This window comes from Petaurus breviceps, unplaced genomic scaffold, assembly GCF_028583685.1.
Source record: "Petaurus breviceps papuanus isolate PSGF00001 unplaced genomic scaffold, PetGlider_PUasm1.0 90879, whole genome shotgun sequence".
Classification (NCBI taxonomy): Eukaryota; Metazoa; Chordata; class Mammalia; order Diprotodontia; family Petauridae; genus Petaurus; species Petaurus breviceps.
This window is the reverse complement of record NW_027187368.1, coordinates 11,352,318-11,377,260: the sequence shown is the minus strand read 5'-3', so window position 1 is coordinate 11,377,260 and position 24,943 is coordinate 11,352,318. Positions and strand designations below refer to the sequence as shown.

General features: G+C 38.6%; 1 protein-coding gene across 1 annotated transcript in view; it reads right to left on the bottom strand.

Moving 5' to 3' along the window:
* Positions 1-306: 306 nt before the first annotated feature.
* Positions 307-24,943, bottom strand: part of TNFSF15 (TNF superfamily member 15) — a 33,589-nt gene continuing 8,952 nt past the window's right edge. Inside the window, exons 2-4 of the mRNA XM_069073828.1 lie at positions 15,634-15,676; positions 13,755-13,802; positions 307-5,664 (exon numbers count right to left, since the gene is read on the bottom strand). Of these exons, the coding sequence (XP_068929929.1) occupies positions 5,216-5,664; positions 13,755-13,802; positions 15,634-15,676 (540 nt within the window). The 3' untranslated portion in view covers positions 307-5,215. The remainder of the gene's footprint in view (positions 5,665-13,754; positions 13,803-15,633; positions 15,677-24,943) is intronic.

Sequence of the window (24,943 nt, the reverse complement as noted above, 5' to 3'; positions counted from 1 at the left end):
GGTTGCTGAGACTTGTGTCTATTCTTTTGAAAACTGACTGTATTCTTTGATATACTATCCCCTGGTAAAAGTGGAAAGTAGAGATGATTAGCTGCTGATTTCTAATTATTATTTCTTATCAGGGTCATTAGTCTAATTCTCTCCTTTTCTTTGTCTGGGTTGATGTAGCTTTTGGTGTCATATAACTAATCTATCTTGAGATTCAATATTGTCATTGCTAGTCACTTCTCACATTGCATTAAAACCCCACAGATCCATAGACAGAACAAAACATTTTTTAAACAGGAAATAGGTCATGAACTTCAATGCCATTAAAAAAACTCATTTATTAAACACAATATTGCATTTATTTTAATTAGCATTAGTACAGTAGTGCACAAAACTATGGAAACAATACCAGTGAGGTACAGGTCCATCAATATATAAAATGCATTTTACATTGGGTATGTGACGTTTTAACATAAAACATAAAACCAATGAAAACACATGGGTTTATTATCTACTATCTGATCTCACATACTACCTTAATCTTTATACATTTTGTGACAAAAAAGGGAATAGCTAGATTTTCAATGACTTTAATCAGTTGCATAAGTGGAGTGTGAAAATCACTAGGTTAGGAGTCAGGAGACAGATGTCTTAGTTTCAGCTCTGCTCTCAACCAGCTATCTGATGTTGACCAAATCACTTTTGTTATCATCCTCTGTTTCTTTATTAGCAGGTGGGTTTATCTCAGACTAAGACGATCCTTGAGACTCTTTACAACTCACTCATTTTATGTTCTAAGGCCCCTGTTTAGCTCTTAATATTCTGTATTACGGAATTATGTGAGTCTAAACTCAAAAGTCTCTCCTAGTTCTCACATTCTAGGAATCTAAGTAGGGAGATTTAGATGACTAGAATGATGTCTAGGTATCCATAGATGAGGATAATTTTTTTTAAATTATTTTTGTCTTTGTATCCTCAGAAGTGGCAAAGTGAATTCCCTCTACAGCCAAGTAGTAAAAGCAACTTTAACTAAAGTCAGGAGAGGCAGCCTGGAGTAGTGGACAGAGACAGTCTTGTAGTTAGGAAAACCAATGCTCAAGTCCTGCTTTTGACTTACACTGGTTGTGTGACCATCAGTAAGTTGTTTAGCCTCTCCATTTTCCTGATAACTTTCTGAGATTAGAAGGTATATATGAGCTGCTGATCTTTTGGGATTTTTTGAGGCAATTGGGATTAAGTGATTTGCCTTGCCCAGGGTCACACAGCTAGTAAGTGTCTGAGGCTGAATTTGAACACAGGTCCTCCTGACTCCAGGGTCAGTGCTCTATTCACTCATTGTACCACCTAACTGCCCCTGAGGAGTTGCTGATCTCTTTTGACAGAAGGAATTTCCTTTACCTGTATTTGCCAACACATACAAAATCGCAGGTCTAAACAAAAACATCTGTAACTTAAGTTTCTAAATACAGTTTGACATGTATATATTTATGGATGTATTTAACCATACTTGTATATATTTGTATGAATATATATATAGTTATATGTATATATATATGGAAATACAGAGGGCTCTGTTCATTAGCAGCAGAGTCAAATTCACTTCCTAAATCTGTTCCCTGAGTATATCCCTTTGATTTAATATCCTATCCTACGATTTCTTCTTGTAAGTAGATTTTTTTGGCAGGTTAGTTATTGACATAGATGTTACACGTCCCCAATGATTGGAACTCTCTCCTTCCTCGTCTCTGCCTCCTGGCTTCCCTGGCTTCCTTCCAGTCTTCTACAAGAAGCCAGTGTCAGTCCTCCTTAATCTTAGTGCCTTCTCTCTGAGATTATCTCCAGTTTATTCTGTATATATCTTGTTCTTGCCATGTTATTTTCATGTTGTTCCACTCAGTAAGCTGTGAACACCTGGAAAACAGGCTATTTTTGCCTTTCTCTTTATTTTTAGAACTATGTGCTTGGCACATAGTAGATCCTTAATAAATACTTGCTGTCTTGAATAGAAAATAAACCAACTTCTGCTCACCTGCAAAATGTCTTCCATACCACACTAAAACAGTAGAACCCACACCATTAAGTGTATGTACAACACAGACACAGTTATGCACTGACAAATGGATCTTAAATAGTTATATAAAATGACTATTAAATACCTGAGCTAAGTTAGATGCCAAAAAAACCACATGGGGTTCCATCTTTCTATGAAAGATGGAAGGGGAAGCCTGAAAAATAACTTAAACTTATAACTGGGGCAAAAATAAGTTAATCTTAGGGGTTTTCCAGAGCCTTATTTCCTCATATGTGGTAAGAAAGCCCTATTATTGTAAACATTCATGTCCAGACAAGATATTTTTTCTTACCCTAATCTATTAAGTGAAGCATGACGTAGAAGAGCAAATGTACACAAGGGATCCTGATTTCTAAGTTCTCTTTTGTGAAGATTTCCCCATAGGATTTTGGGAAGATTTGGCAACCTTCCACAGCATTTCAATTAAGAGAGAACAAGAAACACCAGGAGAGAATCAGGGGCTCACAGGATTTAGAATTGGAAGAAACCATTGAAGGCACTTAGCCCAGGGGTTCTTAACCTTATTTTTGTATTATGGACCCTTTTGGCAGTCTGGTGAAGACTACGGGCTTCTCAGAATTATGTTTTTAAATATTTGAACAAAATGCTAAATTTCAACTAGAGATTAGTCAAAATCAAAATGCATTTTTTCTCATCCAAGTCCATTCATCCCTTGAAATCTTAGGCCTGTGGTTTCAAGTGAAGAACCCCTGATCTAATCTGTATCCATTATTTTATAAAGGTAGGTCCAGAGAGGGGATAATGTTTATAATGCAAGAAGAACATTTAACTTACTAACTTCACAAATAAGGAGTCTGAATTCACATTTTTCTCTTCAACCAAATTTCTTTGGTTGGTATTTGTCCTGCCAACCCCTCCCTCATTTCAGTTTAGCAAATTTCTTCTGTTGGGACTCATTCATGAGAGATGGCTAAGGAGGTACAGTATACCAAAGGTAAGAGAATATTTTATGGTGAGGATGGGAAGTGAGAAGGGATATATGCAAAGAAGCAAGTATTTCCCCATTCTTGGTTCTGTGGTATAGTGGAAAGTGCATTGGTTCTGGACTTGGGAGATCTTGGTTCCAATTCTGATTCTGCCACTTACCACCTGGGTCACTTCAAGTAAGACACTTAATCACTGTTCATTTTGGTTTCCTTAACTGTAAGATGTAAGGTGTTTGACTAAATGACCTCTAAGATTCTCTCCAACTTAAATTCTTCTATCTTTCCTTCAAGGAAAATTCTTTCATTATCAAGGGGTTCCTAATTATAACATAAAGTCTTGTTGAAGATTATAAACCCTCTCCCCCATAACACTTTGCCTCTTCTTACAATGATTACAAAATAAATACAAACACATTTAAACAAAGAAAGGAACCAACCCAAATCCAACCTCAAATTAGACCTTGCTTCCATTTTGACTGTCTTCAGGTTTGGTGATTGTCCACACATTTTCTGAGTATAAGTCCATCTTCTATGAACTTCCAGGTAACAAAGGCTAAGTATACCTGGCTGGAGTGGGAAAAAATTGGGCACTGATGTTTCTGAAGTGAGTTTTCTGAAGATTATTAATGTTCCCACCATCTTTGAGTGAGGTAAGAATTTGCCATCTAGATGTCAATTCTTTAGTTCTTAGTTGAAGATATGGATTTAGTGAGTTGATGTTTTTGGCATTGAAGGCCAGATTAATTTTCCATCATAGAAAGTGCCCTTTCCTGCACTCAGAAGGGGCTTTTTTATATGGTGCTTGCTTTTAATTGCCCATGTCCACCTCTTGATTCATTCATTATGATGTGCATGCATGTCATGATAAGAAAACACAACTTTGGGTACATTCCACATCTGGCATGAGAAAAAGCCCTGTTTGGTAGAGTTCCTGATGAATGTTATTTTGCCTTTTCACTTTCGAGGAGATCTCAAAGTTCAATTGAGAAAATTTTGTGATTGCTAAAGGTCATCCAACCTAAACCTTGAGAAAATGCATGGTGAGTCACATAACTGAACTGAAAGAAGTAACTCAAATTACTAATGATAAATCTAAAGGAAAACCATTTTCTTAAAGATCAGGGGTTTATATAATTTAGGACTGAAGGGATCCTAGGATCTTAAACTATGGAGTTAGAACAAAAAGGGATCTTATAGGCCAATCTCTTCATTTTACAGAAAAGGAAACTGGTACAGAGAGGTTAAGTGCTTGGGGTCACACAGTAAATATCTGAAGTGGGATCTGAACCTGGATCTTCCTGACTCTAAACCAAGTATTTTATTCTTTATGTGAAACTTCTTAGTCCAACCCCCTTACTTTACCAATGAGGAATCTGAGGTTTATAGAGGGGATAGGGAGGGCACATATCAAATCATTCATCTTACTGAATTTTCCTCTTGTTCTTCTGTTCAGTAGGCAGCTAAGTGGTGACATGCTAGAGTGCTGGGTCAGGAAGTCAGGAAGACCTGAGTTCAAATCTGTCGTCTAACACTTACTAGGTAGATGGTACTGGGCAAGTCACTTAACCTTTGTTTGCCTTTTTCTCTTAAAATGGGAGTAGTAATAGCATGTTCCCTCCAGGGTTGTCATGAGGATCAAATGGGATCATATTTGCACAGTATTAGCTGACTGTGTGACCTCAAGTGAGTCATTTTCTGTCTTTGGACTTCAGTTTCCCCACCTAAAACATCAAGGGATTAGATTAGATAATTTATAAAATAACCCCTTCTAACTCTGATTTTCTATATTTTAACATTTTGTTATTTAAGGCTCCTTCCACCTCTAACATTCTGCATTTTAAGTTTCCTTCTGGCTAAAAACTTCTAATGTTTTAAAGTTTCTTCAATTTCTGAAATTCTGTTTTAAGGTTACTTTTAGCTCAAACATTCTATGCCCCGTGATCTCTTCTACTTCTGAGGTTCTGTGTCCCATGATACTTTCTTTTGCTGTCTTGCTTAGAATTCTGATCTTCTAAGCATATTATAAAGTGCTTTTCCTAGCTCAGAACTTCTCACCTAAATACAGACTTAGTGGAATTTCTCTCCCCTTCTTTCCCTGCCCCCTTCATGAAATTTTCTGGGTTTAAGTACATACAAATGATTAAAATTAGGAATTGGAACCATTCAGTGAAAACAGAGTATCCTTTCACAGTGATAGCTTCCTCTGTCCTTATAACAGGAAAGCCCCAAAGAATGTTTTGTCTTCTTTGGTATAATCCACAAGAGAGATGTCACTGACATTCACCATCAGCTTATCCCCCTCCTGCATCGAAAAAACAGCCCCCAGATAAATTGGAGTAAACCAGGTGCTGCCTATCTCACAGACCGATTTGGTCCCTGTTAAAAGCTGTATTGGCTCTGGGTATCTGTCAGTGACTCTGGTGATGACCTGGGTTATGTAATTGGGCTTGGTAGACTGATTTTTTTGGTTGATTTTACCACACTCTGGCGTGCTGCCTCGGAAAGTGACTTGTGAATAAACAAAGTAGTCTCCTGACTCTGGGATCACCAGGAACTTGTTGGTGTAGTTCATTTGGTTTTTGATGAAGGCAGAGCCAAGTTTGTGTTCCCACTGGAGAGCTGGCCATGAGTCTTTCGTGGGAGACTTCTGTCGAACAGCTAGAGGGAAACCAAAATAAGTTAACTTTACTCACATGGGATCAACAGACCCTATAAAAGAAACGGCAGGTCATTAAGGACAAAGCCTTCCTTTTGATGAACATTTTTGTTTTCCCCCCCCCCATTTTTTAGTGATATCTCTTGGTTTTATACCACATTTCACACACACACACACACACATATTGCTCCCCCTTCCACATCTAGGAACCCATCCCTTTAAACAAAGAATAAAAAAGAAAGAAGGTGAAAAGAGCAGTTAAATTCAACCAATACATCCACCATGTCTGAAAGTATATGCTATTCCATACCCAGAATGCCCCAAACTACAAAGAAAGGAGGGAGGTTCATCTTCTCATGCGTTCGATGAGACTTTGGTTGTTATAATTACACATCGTTCAGCTTTTGGAAAATCACTCATTATTATTATCATCATCAAAAGATGTGCTAGGTGGCACAGTGGATAGAACTTCAGGCCCGAAGGCAGGAAAACCTTAGTTCAAATCCAGACTCAAATACTTACTGAACCCTCCCTGGGCAAATCGCTTAACTTTTGTTTGTCTCAGTTTCCTTAATTGTAAAGTGGGGACAATAAAAGCAGCTATCTCCCAGGGTTGTTGTCAGGATCAAATGAGGTCATATTTGTAAAGTCCTTAGAACAGTGCCTAGCAATACAGTTACTCCTTCCACACCACAACTTTCCCTATCATGGTTTTGGCATATCCACAGGTCAGCACAAAAAATTAAATGGGCATTTTTGAGGAGTTTTGGGGAAGTCACAGACAACACATGAAGGCCAACAGATGACAGAAAATGGTTTAGAAACTCAGAAATGCATAAAATATACGTATAGTATTGTATAGCATCAACCCAAATTTTACAATAAGGTACTGTAAACATGCCATAAAAGAAAAAAGGAAAAACATCAGACTTCTCTGGCATGAAGAGAGGGTAAAAAATTTTTATGCAGATTTTCCAGATGGTGGGGTGCCACTCCCCTAACTTCTGTGATGTGGAAGGGATAACTGTAGTAGTCACTTAATAGATTCTCATTTCCTCCCCTCTTTCATCATCAATAGGAAGATGATACTGGAAGCAATGAACACTTATTATTAGTGTTATATTAGTCTTAATGTAAGCTTTCTGAACTATAAAATGGACTATAGCTGATTTGAAAAATATCCTAATAAAAGCTCACACAATATTAATAAAACACTGTACTCTTCACTGTAAAGCATCTCAACTATGGAATAATGCCTAATTTTTACACAAAAAGATGAAGAGGATGGATAGAGATTCTCAGAGCACATGATTAATAGGTCCCAAACCTATGGAAATACTTTTAGAATGGATAGACAGACATAATTTTGCTAAGCAGTAGTAAATGCCAATAACTTAGACCATTATCTAACACCATATGCCAAAATCAAGTCTAAATGGGTGCATGATCTAGGTATAAAGGTTGATACTGTAAGCAGTCTTGGAAAACAAGGAATAGTTTACTTGTCAGATTTGTGGAGAGGGAAAGACTTTATGACTAAACAAGAATTAGAGAACATTATAAAATGTAAAATGGATAATTTTGACTACATGAAATTGAAAAGCTTCTGTACAAACAAAGCCAATGTAACCAAAATTAAGAGGAAGGTGGGAAATTGGGAAAGAATCTTTACAACCTATGTCTCTGACAAAGGACTCATTTTTAAAATATACAGAGAATTGAGTCAAATTTATAAGAATACAAGTCATTCCCCAATTGATAAATGGTCAAAGGTTATGAACAGGCAATTTTCAGAGAAAGAAATTAAAGACATCTATAAGCACATGAAGAAATGCTCTAAATCACTATTGATTAGAGAAATGCAAATTGAAACAACTCTGAGGTACCACATCTCACCAGTCAGATTGGCTAAGATGACAAAACAGGAAAATGACAAATGCTGGAGAGGATGTGGGCAAATTGGAACACTAATGCATTGCTGGTGGAGTTATGAACTGATCCAGCCTTTCTGGAGAGCAATCTGTAATTATGCCCAAAGGGCTATAAATAATTTCATATCCTTTGACCCAGAAATACTACTCCTAGAGTTATATCCCAAAGAGATGATAGAAGTGGAAGACCCATATGTACAAAAATGTTTATAGCAGCTCTTTTTGTGGTGGCAAAGAATTGGAAATTAAGGGGGTGCCCATCAATTGGGGAATGGCTTAACAAGTTGTGGTATATGCATGTTATGGAATACTATTGTGCTATAAGAAATGAGGAGCAGATGGACTTCATATTTACCTGGAGAGGCTTATACAAACTGATGCTGAGTGAGAAGAGTAGAACCAGGAGAAATCTGTACACAATTACAGACACAACGTATGTGTGATGACCAGCTTTGATAGACTGGACTCTTCTAAGCAATGCAGTGATATAAGTCAATCCCAAAAGACTTATGATGGAGAGAAATTTGTGCATCCAGAGAAAGAACTAGAAAGAACTGAGTTTATATCCAGATGGAAGCAAAATACCTGATCTTTTTCCTTTTATTGTTTGGTTTTATGTCCTCTTTACCATTTTTCATTCTATCTGATACAATCCGTCTTTATAACCTGACTAATGTATAATGTGAAAGTATTTACAGATCCTATACTTGATTATATGCTACCATGAGGGGAAGAGGGAGGGGGACAAAATGTGAAACTCAAGGAATTGTGGAATTGAATCCTGTAAACTAAAAGTAAACAAACAAATTAATTTTTAAAAAAAGTAAATGCCAATAACTGGTATGCAGCACTAGATTTATTGAATGTAACTAAAAGTAGTTACCTCTGGAGATGATGAAAAAGCTAAAATCTAAGTGTCATCAAAAGTCCTTCCATAGGTGACATACCCATGAACTCAGTAAAATATATGTTGATAAAGAAGAGTGAAATAATTCACTGAGAGATGTGAATATGCTTCTAAAAACAGAATTATTTATGATGGGAATTTAGATCCAGATTGTCATCACCAGATACTACATAGGAGTTATCCTTAAGAAGCCTGGAATTGGTGACCAATGCAGATTATCCAAGAGAACAGAAGTGTGCAGTACACCCCTGCAAGCTGTGAAGATTTAGTAGCTATGAAATAACTAAGTGCTAAATGTGAGTATAGATAATAAAAGAATGCCAGAAAGATGTGATCCAGTGGTTTGGATTGTATATCAGAAACTTTCTATCTTTCATGAATAGCCATGATGATAAATACCCAAGCCACAAATACAGATGCCAAAATATCCTTGAGAATTCAACCAATACACTTACTGAAATCAGAACATCATTATAGATGGAGCTGTTGCCCATAATCACCTAATTATAGCATCAATTCAGTAAAAATGAATGATTTTATTAGATATCATCACATAAATACTCATAATCTCAAAGTCACATGAAATAAAAATCTGTTAAAATATAAGGATCCAATAGGAAAAAACAAACTTGTTGGAAAAGGATGAAGTACATACCCAATACCCTTTGCCACTGTAGTTGCATTAAGGATGCTATTAGTGAACCTACATTCTAATACTTTTATTTCATTACAAAAGCAGCCATTTTTCCTGCAATAATCGATAGAATATTCAATATAAAAGAATGCTCTAAGCATAATGATCAGTGCCAGCACTTTTTCCATCTGAGCTCCATTGAATAAGATGCTAACAAGATAATTATAAGAATACTAACAACAACTATCACACATTTATATAGCCCTTTTGTCAACTAAAGTCCTCCTCTGTTGCCCCCATTATGGCATGGAGTTGATCTGACTTTTTGAATCCTATGTCAGGGGAACATAGGGGGCAGGTTTTACCAAGTTATAGATTTTTCAGTACAGAGAGTCAGAGACTCACAGTTATCTAGTGTTTTGAGGCTTCCAAACATGTGCCCTAATTAGCAGAACTAGGGTAGTGTTAACCCTGGGTAATCTCACAACAATAAAATTTGGATATCTTCTTGGCTGAGTTGCTGAACATGATGACTGGAAGAGTTTTTGGTAAACTCACAGGTGGTTCAGTGGTGAGTAAAATGCCTCTTTATAATGTTAAGACACCAAATCTAATATCAAGTTTTATAGAAATAAGGCCCTAAAAGAAGGAAGCATCTCAAATCATGAGGGAGATCTGATGTCCACTTTATTAGAGGGTGCCATGGACCCTTTAATAAAGTACCATTGGCTCAGAGCTCTGCCTCAGTCTCTTTTATTGTAGATTGGACAATTATAACCCCCATAGTTGCATGAAGAAGGGCAGAGAGGAGGGAGGTGGTAGTTCTGTTCAGTGGTATGCTGGTAAATGTTTAATAAGTATCTCTCAGAAAAATAAATCTACCCATGATACTTTAAAGTTTAACCTGTGTTATTAAGATTTTTTGCATTCCTTTCTTAAGTCTTTATTTTTGGTCAGTTGTTCCAACAAGTCTGACTCTTTGTGACCCCATTTGGTGTTTCTTTGGCAAAGATACTGGAGTGGTTTGCTGTTTCCTTCTGCAGCTCTTTTTATAGATGAGAAAACTAAGGCAAACAGGGTTAAGTGACTTACCCAGGGTCACACAGCTAGTAAGTATCTGAGGCTAGATTTGAAGCCAGGAAGATGAATGAGTCTTCCTGACTCTAGACCCAGAACTCTATCCATTATGTCATCTAGCTGACTTTTCTTAAATCTAGAAAACCAATAAAACAAATCAAGATCTGATTTATAGTGTTTGCTGATTTCTGATCAGCAAATGCTTATGCTGAAAATTTAACAATCAGCTCCCGAGAGCTGAGGACGAGTTGGCGCCAGCCCCGCCCCCCATTTTTTGGTATTCCACTTTGATTATACCACAACTGGAGTATAATGTTCAAATTTTGGCACCACAGTTTAAAAAAAGGCAATGAAAATTTCCAGTGCATCCATAAGAGAGGGTCTGGAATGATGAGAGGACTTGGGAGAGGGTGTTAGAAGGAGGAAACGTGAATGATCATCCTGGAGAAGGGATGAGCTGGAGGGAACATGGTAACTCTCCTCAGATACCTGTAGGGCTATTATGTGGAAGAAGAGTGAGGAGCAATGGGTAGGAGTTGTAGAGAAGAAGATTTGGACTCCATGTGAGGAGCAGCCTTCCTAAGAATGGCATCTGTCCAAAAAGGGGACGGGCTGCCTCAGGGAGCTGTGTGTTTTCCCTCATTGTGGGTCTTCTAATAGAAGCCACATGATCAGAACCATAGACTTACAAGACCTCCATTAGAGGCACGACCCATCTCCTCTATACGGGCTATGGAGGGGTCCCCTCTATGACACATGGTCTGTGATGCTCAACATCTGGCCTTCAATGCCCAGGGCAAGCAGAAACATTTTAACTTCCCACAATCATGTTTCCATTTTGTAAAAGGCACCCCGGCTTAGTTGACATTTTCACATACTGACAATCACAATGAATCTTCCCTAAAGTGATCGGATTATTCTTCACAAGAGAAATTTAAAGATAGTCCTTATTCCATTGATTTTCTAACTCTACTTCTGCAGACACAATTTGACATTTGGTCTTTAGCCAGAGTGTATGGCATGTGTCCATGCACAGTCACATATGTTCATATACAGAACGAGACGGTCTTAACACTTATCTCCCAAATAAGTGATCCATGGATCAGTTTGCTGCAAAAGGAGATATATCCAACAAAAAATTAAGAATGCATTCTTATTAGTTATCATAGAAGCCTCCTTTATCTTTGTCCTTGATATTTTTCTTCTGCCTCCCAATTGCTTAGTAAAGTTAATGTTTATAATGTAATCAGAGATCAGGGAAGGAAGGTCAAAGTGCTGGATGAAGGTAACTAGCTTCTTGAGATTGCCTCTGATTTGGTTGGGTTAATGTGTAATGGTGTCTAAGCTACTCCATTTCAACCATTCTTTCTGGCAGGTGGTAAAAACCACGTATATTCAAATGTGTCTGATTTTCATTCTGAAGGAATGTACACCTTGATAAAGCATTCAGGCAGGATCACAAAAAAAAGGTCACAGGGGAGACCTTGATGATAGTTTGTTTGCAAAATGTCCATTAAAATTAATTACTTAAGTCTCAAAAAATGTCCTAAATGAGCAAAATTCATTGAGAGGTAATGTGGTATAGTGGATAATGATCAAGTGAGAGAAGTCTGAATTCAACTTTGGTCTTTATAAATACTAGCTCTGTGATTTTCAGCAAGTTATTTAAACTCAGACAACTCTGAAAGAGGCAGTTGAGTGACTTAATGGATAGAGTGCCAGGCCTAGAGTCAGAAAGACACGAGTTCAAATTTAGCCTCAGACACTAGCTATATGACCCTGGGCAAGTCACTTAACCCTGTTTGCATCACCTTCTTCATCTGTCAAATGACCTGGAGAAGGAAATGGCAAACTGCTGCAATATCTTTGCCAAGAAAACCCCAACTGAAACAACTCAACAACCACAACCCTCAAAAACAAAGCAAAAAAAACCCCCAACAAAATTAATTGGAGAGGAAGTAGATGTTGTTGAATGTGTTTTTGCGTATCTTGCTTGGACTCAGAACCTTCTCTGGTGTGTTTCTGAGGCAAGTTATTACTGTTTTTGTGCTCTGCATCTCAGGCACTAGGTGGGTAGTCTGTGGAAGAACTAATTGGTGTGGAAGTAAAGAATTTCCCACAGGTCAGCAAAACCTTGTGATGTGGAAGTGATGCTAGGCTCGTGATGCCCATACTTGTGGTGGCCCTTCCTTCCAGGCACTAAAGACTTTCAGCATGGGAATAGATCTTCGATTTGTTGCCTGAGGAACTATCGTGTTTAACTTGGAGAGACTTTTCACCAAGGTGCAGGGTGATGAGCTTTTTGGCCATTGTGGTTCTTGAAGAATTTTTGCTAAATTGTAGTGGGTTGCAGTCTGTGTGGGTGGAGGCATTACCTAAGCCTCTGAAATTTGGATAGAGCACTAGGCCTGGATTCAGGAAGACTCCAATCCAGCTTCAGGTACTTATTAGCTATGAGACCCTGGGCAAGTCACTTAATCTCTGTTTGCCTCAATTTCCTCAACTGTAAAATGGGGTTATCCCCATTTAGTACCTTCTAAAGTTATCCTGAGGATTAGATGAGATAATAATTGTAAAGTACTTAGCACAGTGCTTGACACATATCAAGCACTATATAAATTCTAGCTATTGTTTTAACTTTTTCCTATACTTTTACTTCTCGGAATTGGACAGGAAAACCATAACCTTCAGTCCCTCAGGAAATCCCTCTGCCCTTTTGCATTTGGTAATACTACTACTACTAATAATAATGATAATAATTTTCTAAAAGGCCTGAGAGTTAAATGCCAAGGACTGTTTTTTTCATGTAATGCTTTCACCCTGTTCACTCATAAGAACTGGAAATTCCAGACTTTTGTTCTAAAACGATGTGATTCCCAGTTTTAAACCAAGCACTTTATATCCAAGAACTCTGGAAAATCCTTAAAATGAAACACTGAGGCTATCTCAGGGCATGGCTATTTTTCCACCCTAATTTGTACCATATGGGAAGCAGCTTGATGAGGTGGCAAGAAAGGAAACTTGAAGGCGGGAAACCTTATTTCATATTCTGCCCCTGATACACTTAGAGGGTTCCTTTGGGTCCTTTTGCAAAAAAAGAACCATTTGTGGGACTTAGAACATTTTTGCTTGCCCTGGGCATCAAAGAGCACATGTTGTACAGAGGAGTCCTCCGTAAATCCCGTGGAGGGGATGGGTTGGACCAGATGTCCTTTTACATCCTTTTTAACTCTTCTTTACTGGTAATATGACTCTGGGCAAATCAATTGACCTCAATGTCCCCGGGAACTCTCTGAGCCTGTAAGTTGCAGAGTAGTTGTAGATTTCCATTGATAGAGGGTATATCCTCACAGAGGAGCCCCTTTACTGATGATATCATAGTTCTGAAACCTGGCTTCTGCCCTCAAACTCTCAATGAAAATCATGGCATCCCAATCACAGGAACTGTTCAATGCATACTACCCCAGACTTTCCTCTCACTGGTCATATAGCTCAGTTGATTGTTTCCTAGGGAATAAATTATTGTCAACAAAGAAAAATTACCTGTCAGGTGTGCTCTCGGCTTATCTGTATTAGACCTGGAGGGTACATCTGCAACAGAAGACAAAACATAATTTACACGTGTCCTGGTTTGCCTTAGGCTAACAGTAGTGATATGTAGCTCTGCCTGGAAATGTGATGATAGGAGAATATTCTATTTTATATTTTGGAAGGGAGAACTGGGCAGGATTTAATCAAATTCCATTCTTTTATAGTTGGGTAGGACAGCTACCTGTGGTATAATAGATAGAGCCAGGCCCAGAGTCAGGAAGAGTTACTTCCTGAGTTCAAATCTGGCCTCAGACACTTCCTATGTGTGACCCTGGGCAAGTCACTTAACCCTGTTTGCCTCAGTTTCCTCATGAGGAAAATGAGCTGGAGAAGGGAATGGCAAACCACTATAATATCTTTGCCAAGAAAATCCCAAATGGGGTCACAAAGAGTCAGACATGACTGAAAAATGATTGGACAACTTGGTGGGTGACCTAAGAGTGGTATGCTTGAAGCAATGATGAAGAATTTCAGTGGTCTGTACCTGCTGATACTCAGAGGAATTAATTATTTTCCTCTGTTGCTGTCCCTATCCTTCCTTTCATTCCAGGTATTGTGGCATGGATGGCCTAGTCCAGCTCTTACCTCAGGCCTGTGAACTTTCTAAAAAAAATATTTTGATAAGATAATATCAATATCATTGGTATCCTTTGTCATCCTATGTATTTATTTTATGTCTTTAAAAGCATTATTCTGAGAAGGGGTCCCTGGGTTGCATCAGAATGCTAAGGAGTCCACAACACTAAAAGGATGAAGCATCCTTGGCTGAGTAGAAGCAAGGCCACCATGCGCCCCTTTTACTTCATGACCTCTTTTCTGATTGCACTGAGAGGTGACTCAACTCATCAACCTTCACCCTTTCTTCCAAAAAGGACCCTCAGGCAAAATTTAGTCATCATAGGACTTAGAGCTAGAAGAAATCTTGGAGGTCATTTAGCCTTTAGGTTCGCAAACTTTTTGGTCTCAGGACCCCTTTGTACTCATAAAAAATTATTGGGGATACCTCACCCTAAGAGTTTTTGTTATATCTATTGATACTTATCATGTTGGAAATTAAAATGTCTTAGTATTCTTATGAAAAGAGTTTTGACCTTGTGGACACCCTGAAAGGATCTCAGGGACTCTTACGGGTCCCCCGACCACACTTTAAGAGCCACTTACCTAAATAGAGTCATAATTTTAAAGCTGGAAGGGACCCCAGAGACCATCCAGCTCAACCCCCTCATATTATAAAGATCCCAAGGAACAGAGAGAGGTTAAGTGATTTGTCTGAGATTAAACAGAGAATAAGTGACAGGATTTGGATTTGAATCCAGGACTCATGTCTGTGGTTCTTTGCATCACCTTGCTTCTTAGACCAAGTTGCCTTATAGATGAGGAGAATGAGGTTCAGAAAGTTTTATGGATTTGCCTATGGTGACTTAATGAATTGCAGAACTGGGAGCCTCATGTCTACTCTAACGCTCTCTCCTCTACATTAGGCTGTCCTTTTTGCAAAGGCCCACCTCTTACACACCTGCTCCAGAGCCCTATATTCGACAGTGTCCTGGCTTTGGCCCCTGGGAATAGGGAATAGGGCAGGGCATTTCATTTGTGCAGACCCCGGGTGAACTTGAAGCAAAGGCAGTTTGGGCATGAAGTCCATCAGAATCCACTTAACAAACATTTCTATTGGTCCTAATCGCGGGGATAGGGACTTGTTAGCTAAGGTGTTGGTGTTCTTATGTTCTTTTTCTTTGCAAGCCCCCTATTTGAGGAAGAACCGTAGAGCTACTGCCATCGTTTTATTTTTAAGCATGAGAAAAGAAAAAGGAAGATAAATAAGACTTACAATCTCGCTGATGTAACCGATCAGATTTCCTTGCCTTCGGAAACTGTTGGAAAAGACAGATGTGGTTAAAGTTATTCTCACCCACAAAGAAATGCTGCCACTGCTCAGCTTGGCTACAATGGGTGAGGGCAATTATAACTAAAAGGTTGTTCTTGGTTACTTCTGAGTGCCTAGATCTTCCTCTTGTACAAACTGTAAATAACTAAACTTCCTCTTTAAAGGACTTGCCTGTATTTCTTAGTGCCTTAACTTTCTGACTTTGAAGTCACATCTGTAGGTATCTTTGGTTGTAAGTTTGGCTTTCTTTTTCTTATTTAGATTGATAATTCCTCTGACTCTTTAAAGTATTGATCCACTACTCATTCTGTAATGACGCTAGATTTAATTTTGTTTATAGTTGTAAGTGTATCTTGCTAGATGGTTAGGTGGCGCAATGGAAAGGCCTGGAGTCACAAAAACTCAATTCAAACCCTTTCTTAGATACTTAGCTGTGTGACCCTGAGCAAGCCACTTATTTTTTTTTTTTGCCTCATTTTCTCACCTGTAAAACAGGGATAATAATAGCTTTAACTTTTTAACTTAACTTTTTGAATTTGTATCTTCCTGACTACAGACATAGTTCTCTTTCCAATCTACTACCTAGCTTATCCCACCAACTTAGATTCAAGAACATTTAATCAGTGCATCTATAAATTTTTAAAGGCATGGCATTCTCTGTAGCTAATACCCTGGTACTTCCCTATGGCAATAAGGGACAGAATCATTCAGCAGTGGAGGTAACTTCAACCAAGATTTCAGAACTTGTATGTTCTAGAAGATAACTATTAGGCAAATCACTTGTGATTTATTTGATTTATTTTTATTTATTTTCCCCGGCTGATAAACAAGTCCCTAAAACATAGATATATTGTGTTTTAGGGTTGACAAAAGTGCTTTTCTTCCAATCATCCTGTGAGGTATAAAGTGTAAGTATTATTTCCATTTTATAGATGGAGAAAATGAGACTCAGAAAGGAAAGCTTACTTACCACTGGAATAGTAAGAATTGGACCTAGGATTTCAACCTGGATCTTATGATTCCAAATAAGCTGTGATAATACCAACTGTTACTAAACACTATAAGTATTTTACAAGAAATATGGACTCACGTTAATTTCTCATGGGAAAAAATTAACACAAATTTAGCACGACATAATTTATCATCAGTATCTGCCTTTGTGATGTAACTTTTTGTTTTCACTTGTTCCTGATGCCAGTCCACTCAGATATAGCCTCCCCTGCTAGACTATAAGTTCCATGCAGACAGGGGACAACTCTTCTTTTCCTTTGCATCTCTTCTAGTATTTCATACAATGCTTTGCACAAAACAGAATTCATAGGATTTAGAGCTGGAAGAGACCTCAGGGGCTATATAGTCCAACCCATTTGGTTTAATGATGAGGAAATAGAATAGTAAAATGACTTGCTTGTGGTCTCAGGTAATAAGGAGTAGGCACCTGAATCAGTGTGTGTGTGTGTGTGTGTGTGTGTGTGTGTGTGTGTGTGTGTGTGTTTTAAAGCAATCGGGGTTAAGTCACTTGCTCCAGGTTACATGGCCAGTTATTTCTGGGTGTGGTGCTAAGTATTTGAGCCTGGATTTGATCCCCAGGTCATCCCGACACTGGAGCTCTTACTCGCTGAGCCACCTGGCTGCCCCTAAGCAATTGGGGTTAAGTAACTTGCTCAAGGTTACACGGCCAGGTGTTTCTGGGTGGGTAATAAATGTCTGAGCCCGGATTCGATCCACATGTCATCCTGACACTGGAGCCGGTGCTCTTACTCGCTGTGTTACCTGGCTGCCCCATCAGTGTGTTTTTAATCTTCATTCATTGGTGAGGAGGCAGATCATTGTAAAGTACAACTGTCTCAGCTCCCCACAGCCCTTATACCTGATGGGACCATGTATTAGGTGAAGCAGAGGCAATCATATTTTTGAGACACTCTCAGATTTCAATCTTGATTCTCTCTGGCTACTGTTGAAAAAACGGAATATGTCTGAAAATTTCTGAGTTTCTAAACAAAGTTTCCTTTTTAATTTTGTTGGCAACTTTTGTTCTCATATCACAGTTGTTTCCAGATACATCTTGTTTTCCCCCAACCCATCTCAGAATTGAGCCTTCCCTTGTCACAAAGTAAAGCATGAACTGAACTCATCTTTCTTTTTTTCTACTTAGGTTTGGCTTTGGATGTGGCACATTTTAGATAACAAATGCTGCTGTTTTCATTCAAACACCACTATACATTTCTCAGCTTCGTTAGAGGATGTCAGCAGTGGCCATTTAGTCTGACCTGTTTCTGAACAAGCATTCCCGCCACACCATACCCACCAAGTGGTCAACCAACCTTTGCTCAAGGATTTCCAGATATGGGAAACAACCACTTCTCGAGTCAGCCCCTTCCACTTCTCTGTAGCACTCCTTGCTAGGGAATTCTTCCTTACATTAAACCAAAATTTGCTTCTTTGCAACTTTTGCGCATTGCCCCTACTTCTGACCTCTGAGTCTAAGCAGAGCAAGGTCAATCTCTGTTCTGCATGATGGCCCTTCATATACTTACTCTAAGACAGATATCATGCCCCTGTGCTCATCTTCCCTACAATAGATATCTCTGATTTCTTCCATTAATCCTCCTGAGGTATGATCTTGCCATGTCCATACCTTCCCCCAGATTCTCCTCTACTGATCATTTAGGGAGAGATATTCATAAAATAGTGTTAATAGTAATCACTAATAACAACCAATGTTTATAAAATCCTTTTAGCTTTGCAAAATGCTTTGCATGTATCTCATTTGATCATGGGATTATAAGGTCCTTTGGAGGTCATTTTGTTTAACCCCCTGCCCTATGTATTTCTTCTACAATATCTCTGCTAAGTAGTAATTTAGTTTCTGTTTACATATCTCCAGTGTTTGGAAACGCACCACACAATGAGTCTTCCCATCACATTTTTGGACAGCTTTATTTGGTCAGTGCCTAGCAGTGCTTAGATCTAAACTATAGCTATATGCCTGGAGTTAGAAATCTCTGGAGTTATAATTGAGTTTATCTCTGGGACTTTTTTGCTCCACTTATTTCTCCAGCCTCATCTTTGTTAACTGGGTGGCTCACTGTAATAGAACTGATGCTTTTCTATCTCTTCAAGCAGAAGTGACAGAGCTGTCATCACCTGCCACCCACATGGCCATCTTCTTTCTTCTCTCTTCCTGGGCGGAGTTAAACACTGACAATATCTTGTAGAAAGTGCTGCTCTGGTACCCGGCTTTACCTATAATAGCCACTATTCTAAATTGATCCTGAGGACAAAACAGATATAGATTCAAAAGTATCTATCCATTCAATAATCATTACATATTACATTATACACCTACTAAGTGTGCAAGGCATGTCCAATTAGGATCATCTGCATGATCCAGAAATAGGATGGTGAACACATTTTGTTCCACAGATTTACATTATGAAACCTAGTCACTTGCAGTCTCCATTCATTGTTTTGACAATGAAAACAAACACTCTACCCAGCTGCCCCTCTTTGTTCCCCATCACTTTATCTTCTCATAAAAATCCTTTTCTTCCTTTGAGGCTTAGCTGAGGTGCCACTTACTCTAGAAAGCCTTTTTTGATCCTTTCCTTTCCCAACCCAAGTGGAAATGTTCTCTTCACCTACAAATTTTCCTACTTTGCACCTCTCTATGGTCCTCATCTCAATTTACCATGCATCATAATTACTTGCTCACTGGCATAAGCTCTTTGAGAGGAGGGAGGCACCATGCTGTTTTTCATCTTTGTATTTTTAACCTAGAACATAATGCCTTGCCCATATAAGAGCATGTACTTAGTCAAAATTTGTCCAATTGAGGGGCGGCCAGGTAGCACAGCAAGTAAGAGCACCGGCCCCAGTGTCGGGATGACCTGGGGATCGAATCTGGGCTCAGATACTGAGCACCACACCCAGAAATAACTGGCCGTGTAACCTTGAGCAAGTTACTTAACCCCAATTGCTTAAAAAAAATTGTCTAATTGAATTGTACTTCCCAGAATGAATCTTCCTTGGATTAACTAGCAATGAGATGATATTCAATTCTTATTCAAAATTATAAGTAAATACTTCCTCACAAGAACTCAAAATAAGTTCTAGAATGAATCTAATCAAGTTTCAAAGTAGAATTTTGATAAGGATATTTCATAAGTGGAGTTCAGTTCAATAAATCTGTCAATAATTAGTAAGAATTTATTAAGTATTTACTATGGAGGGTGCAGCTAGGTGGCACAGTAAATAGAGAACCGGCCCTGGAGCCAGGAGGACCTGAGTTCAAATCCTGCCTCAGACACTAAACACTAGCTGTGTGACCTTGAGCAAGTCATTTAACCCCAACTGCCTTGCCTTCCCCTCTCCAAAAAAAAGTATATAGTATGAATAAGGCACTCTGTTAGATGTTGGGGCTATAAAGACAGAAAGTAAAGTACCTGCTTTTAAGAAGGTTACATTTTGGTGGGGAAACATGTATATGTATAAATATAAACAGAAAAAAAAATCAAAATAAATACAAGCTGACTAGGGAGGGAGGAAAACAGGTTCGCTCTACTCCTGTAGAGCACAAAAGGTGGTTAGTGCTTGAGCTGAGTCATCAAGACAGTGAGGATTCTCCGAGCAGGGGTGAGGAGGGAAAGTCTTCCAAGACTGGGTGACAGCCAGTGCAAGAATGGGGAAATGGTACTTGGAGCTTTCTGTGTGAAGAACAGTAAGAAGACTAATTTGCCCAAGACCGTAGAGTGCAGGAAGGAGAATAAAAAGGAATGAGTCTAGACAGAGAAATTGGGGCCAGATTGTAAAGAGCTTTAAAATCCAAGCAGAGAAGTTCACTTTTTATTCTAGAAGTATTAGGGAACCTTGTTAATTGGGTGGCTCACTGTAATAGAACTGGAGCTTTTCTATCTCTTTTTGTATTGGATAAGGGGAGTGACACAGCCAGACCTACACTTAGGAAATATGGACTATAAACTTCTTGAAGGCAGGGGCTGGTTTCCATTGTGTTTTATATCTGAATTCAGTCCTCTTATTTTTTTCTCCAAATCATACTCTCTTCTTTGCTTTGGTGTATTTCTTCCCAAGTTCAATTGGAGCCATATTTAGAAACAATACAGTTTTACCATAAATCATGATTCCACAATTTGGAAAATAAATAAAAAATATTTTGTGAGTTTCAAAAGTTGGAAAAACCTGTGTCTATACCCAGGGGTACAAGTAGCATTCAAATTATTTCAGCTTTTTTTTCTAAGTTTTGGTCATTTGATGCTTTCTCTTCACTCTTCCCTCTACCCACCAGTACATTATAAGCTCACTGAGAAGGAATTGTTTTTCATTCATCCTAGTATCTAACACAGTGCTCTCTATGTAGTGGGCATTTAAGAAATGCTTGGTGGCTTTGGATTCTCTCCCATTTCTAGTCTTCTTGACCCTCCACCCATTTCCAGTTCCCCTTTCTTTTTTCCCCCTTTAATCTCAAATTCTTATTCTGTTGGCACAAAGATACGAATAAAACAGAACAATACTTTGGGAAAAAGGCCAAGCTTCTGTAATGATGCCTTCTTACCATTTCCCCTTTTTATTTGAAGTGTGTGTGTGGGTGGGGGTGAGGGGAAGGTGTGGACATTTACTCCAAGCATGTCTGTCCTGTGCTTGACAATCAGTCTTCTAAAAGGTTTTGTCTTTTGGTGCTTGATAGAAAAACCCAGTATTGTATATCTCCACAGTCTGGTATGAATTCTTTGAAGGCCAAGAGCTTTAATTTCTTCTCTGTTACTGAGCTGAGTCAGCTAGGCAGTGCAGTGGATAGGAAGCTGGATCTGGAGCCAGGAAGATCTGAGTTCAAATTCGGCCTCACACACTTACTAGCTATTTGACCTTGGGCAAGTCACTAAAAAAATGTTTGCCTCAGTTTCCTCATTTGTAAAATGGAGATAATAATAGCACCTACCTTGCAGGGCTGCTGTGAGGATCAAATGACATTATAATTGTAAAGCTCTTAGCATTGTACCTGGCATATAGTAAGCACTATGTGAATGTTAATTATTATTATTTAATGCTATTGAAGAGTTTTGTATAAATTACATTACAAAGGTGGAAACAATCACTGTGCCGCTGATTCTGATACCTGTATAGCATCAATCTTTCTATTGATCCTGAATGGTCTGAAATAAGAGTTAACAATAATAGCTAACATTTATATAGTGCTTATTATTTATAATTATCATCCAATTTGTGCCTTACAACAAGCCTGAGAGGTAGGTAGAAGTGCCTACTATGTGCAAGGCCCTGAGGGAAATACGAAGACCTAAAAGAAAGAAAACTGTCTGAACTCAAAGGGCTCATATTGTACTGGAGGACAGTGGGTATACAAACGTACACCAGACAGGTGAGGAAGAGGAAAATGGAAGCCTCAAGCTTATAAAGAGAATTAAAAGGCCTTAACACGGTAATAGAATTAATGAGGCTGCTAAATTAAACTACTGGCTCTTGATCAAGATAAATTGCCTGGTGCCATTACTGGCATATGTTTCAAGGTACCAGGAGGTGATGATAATCCTTGGGATGTGACCGGATAGAATTAGCCTCTTCTCACAATTTATTATTGTTTGGAATCTCTATGATTTGCAAAACCTTCATTAAACCCTGGAAATCTCAAGGGTACATGTTACTACTTTGTCGTGATTTAATGCTGCAGATACATCTTTGACTTATTTTCCCTTTCTGTTAGATAAACAATGTTTTTGAGCTGCAATGTATTATGTAAGCTTTGTGGTTGGAGGTAATTGCCTCGAATTCTCCGAAAGCCCCTTGATAGGACACATAAATCTGAGACTGCCGCTGTTAAACTGAAATTCTTGACTTTTAAGGGGACTCAGGGCCAGATAGCTAATTATTTGATACAACTAATAAATATGCGTTACTGATAGATCTGAATCCTAAACGTTTTGCTGCGTCACTTAAGTTTATTGGCTCTTACATAAGGTATTTGAAGGAGGAGAACATTGGCAATTAGGGGGATAAGGAAAGGTTTCAACCTCCTTACTTTATACGTAGGGAAACTGAGCTTCATAGGAAGAGACTCACCCACAATCACATGTATAGTAAGAGAACTGAGCCAGGATTGGAACCCAAATCCTTTCACTCCAATTTCTATTACCCTTTCTCTCTGTCTGTCTGTCTCTTTCTCTTTGTCTTTCTCCTTTTCTTTCTGTTTGTCTGTCTTCCCCCTTTTTCTCTATTTCTTTGTCTTTTCTTTCTCTTTCATTCTATCTCTCTCCTTTTCTCTGTCTCTCAGTCTCTGTCATTCTTTCTCTCTGCTTCCTCCTCCTTGTCCTTGTTCTCATCCTCCTCCATCTCTCTCTCTCTGTTTGTGTCTGCCTGTCTTGTCTCTCTCTGTGTCTGTCTGTCTCTCTCTGTGTCTCTATCTGTCCTTCTTCTGCCTCTTGTACTGCTATGCCCAACAGTAGAGAGTTCTTGAAGAATGAGTACTTGGTTAACATCCAGTGGCCTAGAGGCAGAGGATCAACCTTGCATTTGCCATTGGTCAGGTGTGGTTGAACTAAGACTCAGTGATGGTCCAGCAGGTTGTATGCTAACTCTCTTAATCCCATTCACTTCACATCTACAAGGTCAAGGGCAATTGAATGGGCAATACAAGGGCAATGCAATATCATGAAATAGATCCACAAGATGTGCTTTATTGTCAGGAGTGATTCACTCAAGGAGATATAACTTGGGCTCCTGACCAAATCTAGGCACTCGTGTCTTTACTTTTAATCTCCTTTTTCTTTCTCACTTGTTTCATGCTGACTGCTGCTTAATAATTTAGAATAACCTTGTTCCTTGATCAGCATTAGCATTTTTACTACTCACTTCTATCAAACATCCCAGCACTTAATACAATGCTTGGCACATAGTAGATGCTTAATAAATGTTTATTAATTGATTTACCAATTGATCTCTGCTCTTTGGGGTTGGTTATTATTGTTAGATTAGTGTAGAGATGCAGTTGGCTTGAATTTTCTCAAGGAACTCCTTCTCATTAGGTTTGTAAGTAACAATGCACTTTATCTTCAATCCTGTCCTCCATGTTTACTTATCCCTCATTAAAAAGAAAAATGGGGTAATGAATTATTAGACTTAGGAATTAAGGACTTTGTCATAACCCCAGTGTTAATCACAAAAATCTTGTATATACTTGCATAAACTCAATAAATATTTGGTGAGCTGAACTGACAGCATCATCATAGGAGATTAGAGCTCAAAGGACCTTAAATCTTAGTCCAACCCTATCATTTTACAGAGAGGGGAAATAACTTGCTCCAGGTCATTTAACCAACAAATGGCAGAGCCAGAACTCAGACCCTGGGCCTCTGACTCCATGTAGTAGAGTGAAATGAAGAGTGGCTTAGGGATCAGAGGGTCTGGGTTCAAATCTCACTTCTGATTTTTACTACCAGTGAAGGCAAATTACTGAAGCTCTGTGAGGATACCAACCTCAGCATCCTGATCTATAAAAATTAAGGGGTTGGACTAGATGGCTTCTGAAGTCCCTTTTCTACTATACCACAGGATAAATTGACAAGGATATGAGTTTTTATTACTGCTAATATTCTTCCCCATGTTCATAGAGACTTGATTTTTAAAAAGTTGTTATTGTTGTTGCTTTGTTTTGTTTTTATATTTGGCATTAGAACGAAGATAAAATGGAAGAATCTGGTGCTTTGGCTTCAGCTTTGCAATTTAAGCTTTCTGAATTCTGTCTGATCTTTCCTGTTTACATTCAAGATAGAGTTAAACCTATCATGGACATTATTTAATTTCTTTCCATCACCAGGCATTTAAATTTCACCAGGCATTTCAGGTAAGCAATTGTTCATAGACACTGTGCTCTATAGAACACAACTGGGGGAGTCCAGACATGATTTTATTGGATTGTTTGGGCTCACCCTCCAGTCATCTGCCATGCCTTTGTATAGAGTCATAGGCTAAGAAGATAAACAATCATTGTTGTGTAAATATTTTTGTGATTCTGCCTTCATGTGTAATCTGTGTTCATGGGGGTCAATGAACTGACTGATATATGTTAGCTTAATAGATCATCTATTCATTGCCTTTAAATTATGAATGGACTTTTCCAAGAGGAAATGTTCAGTGAACCTTGGTTTATCCCTTGGCTTAAATCTCTCTCTCTCTCTCTCTCTCTCTCTCTCTCTCTCTCTCTCTCTCTCTCTCTCTCTCTCTC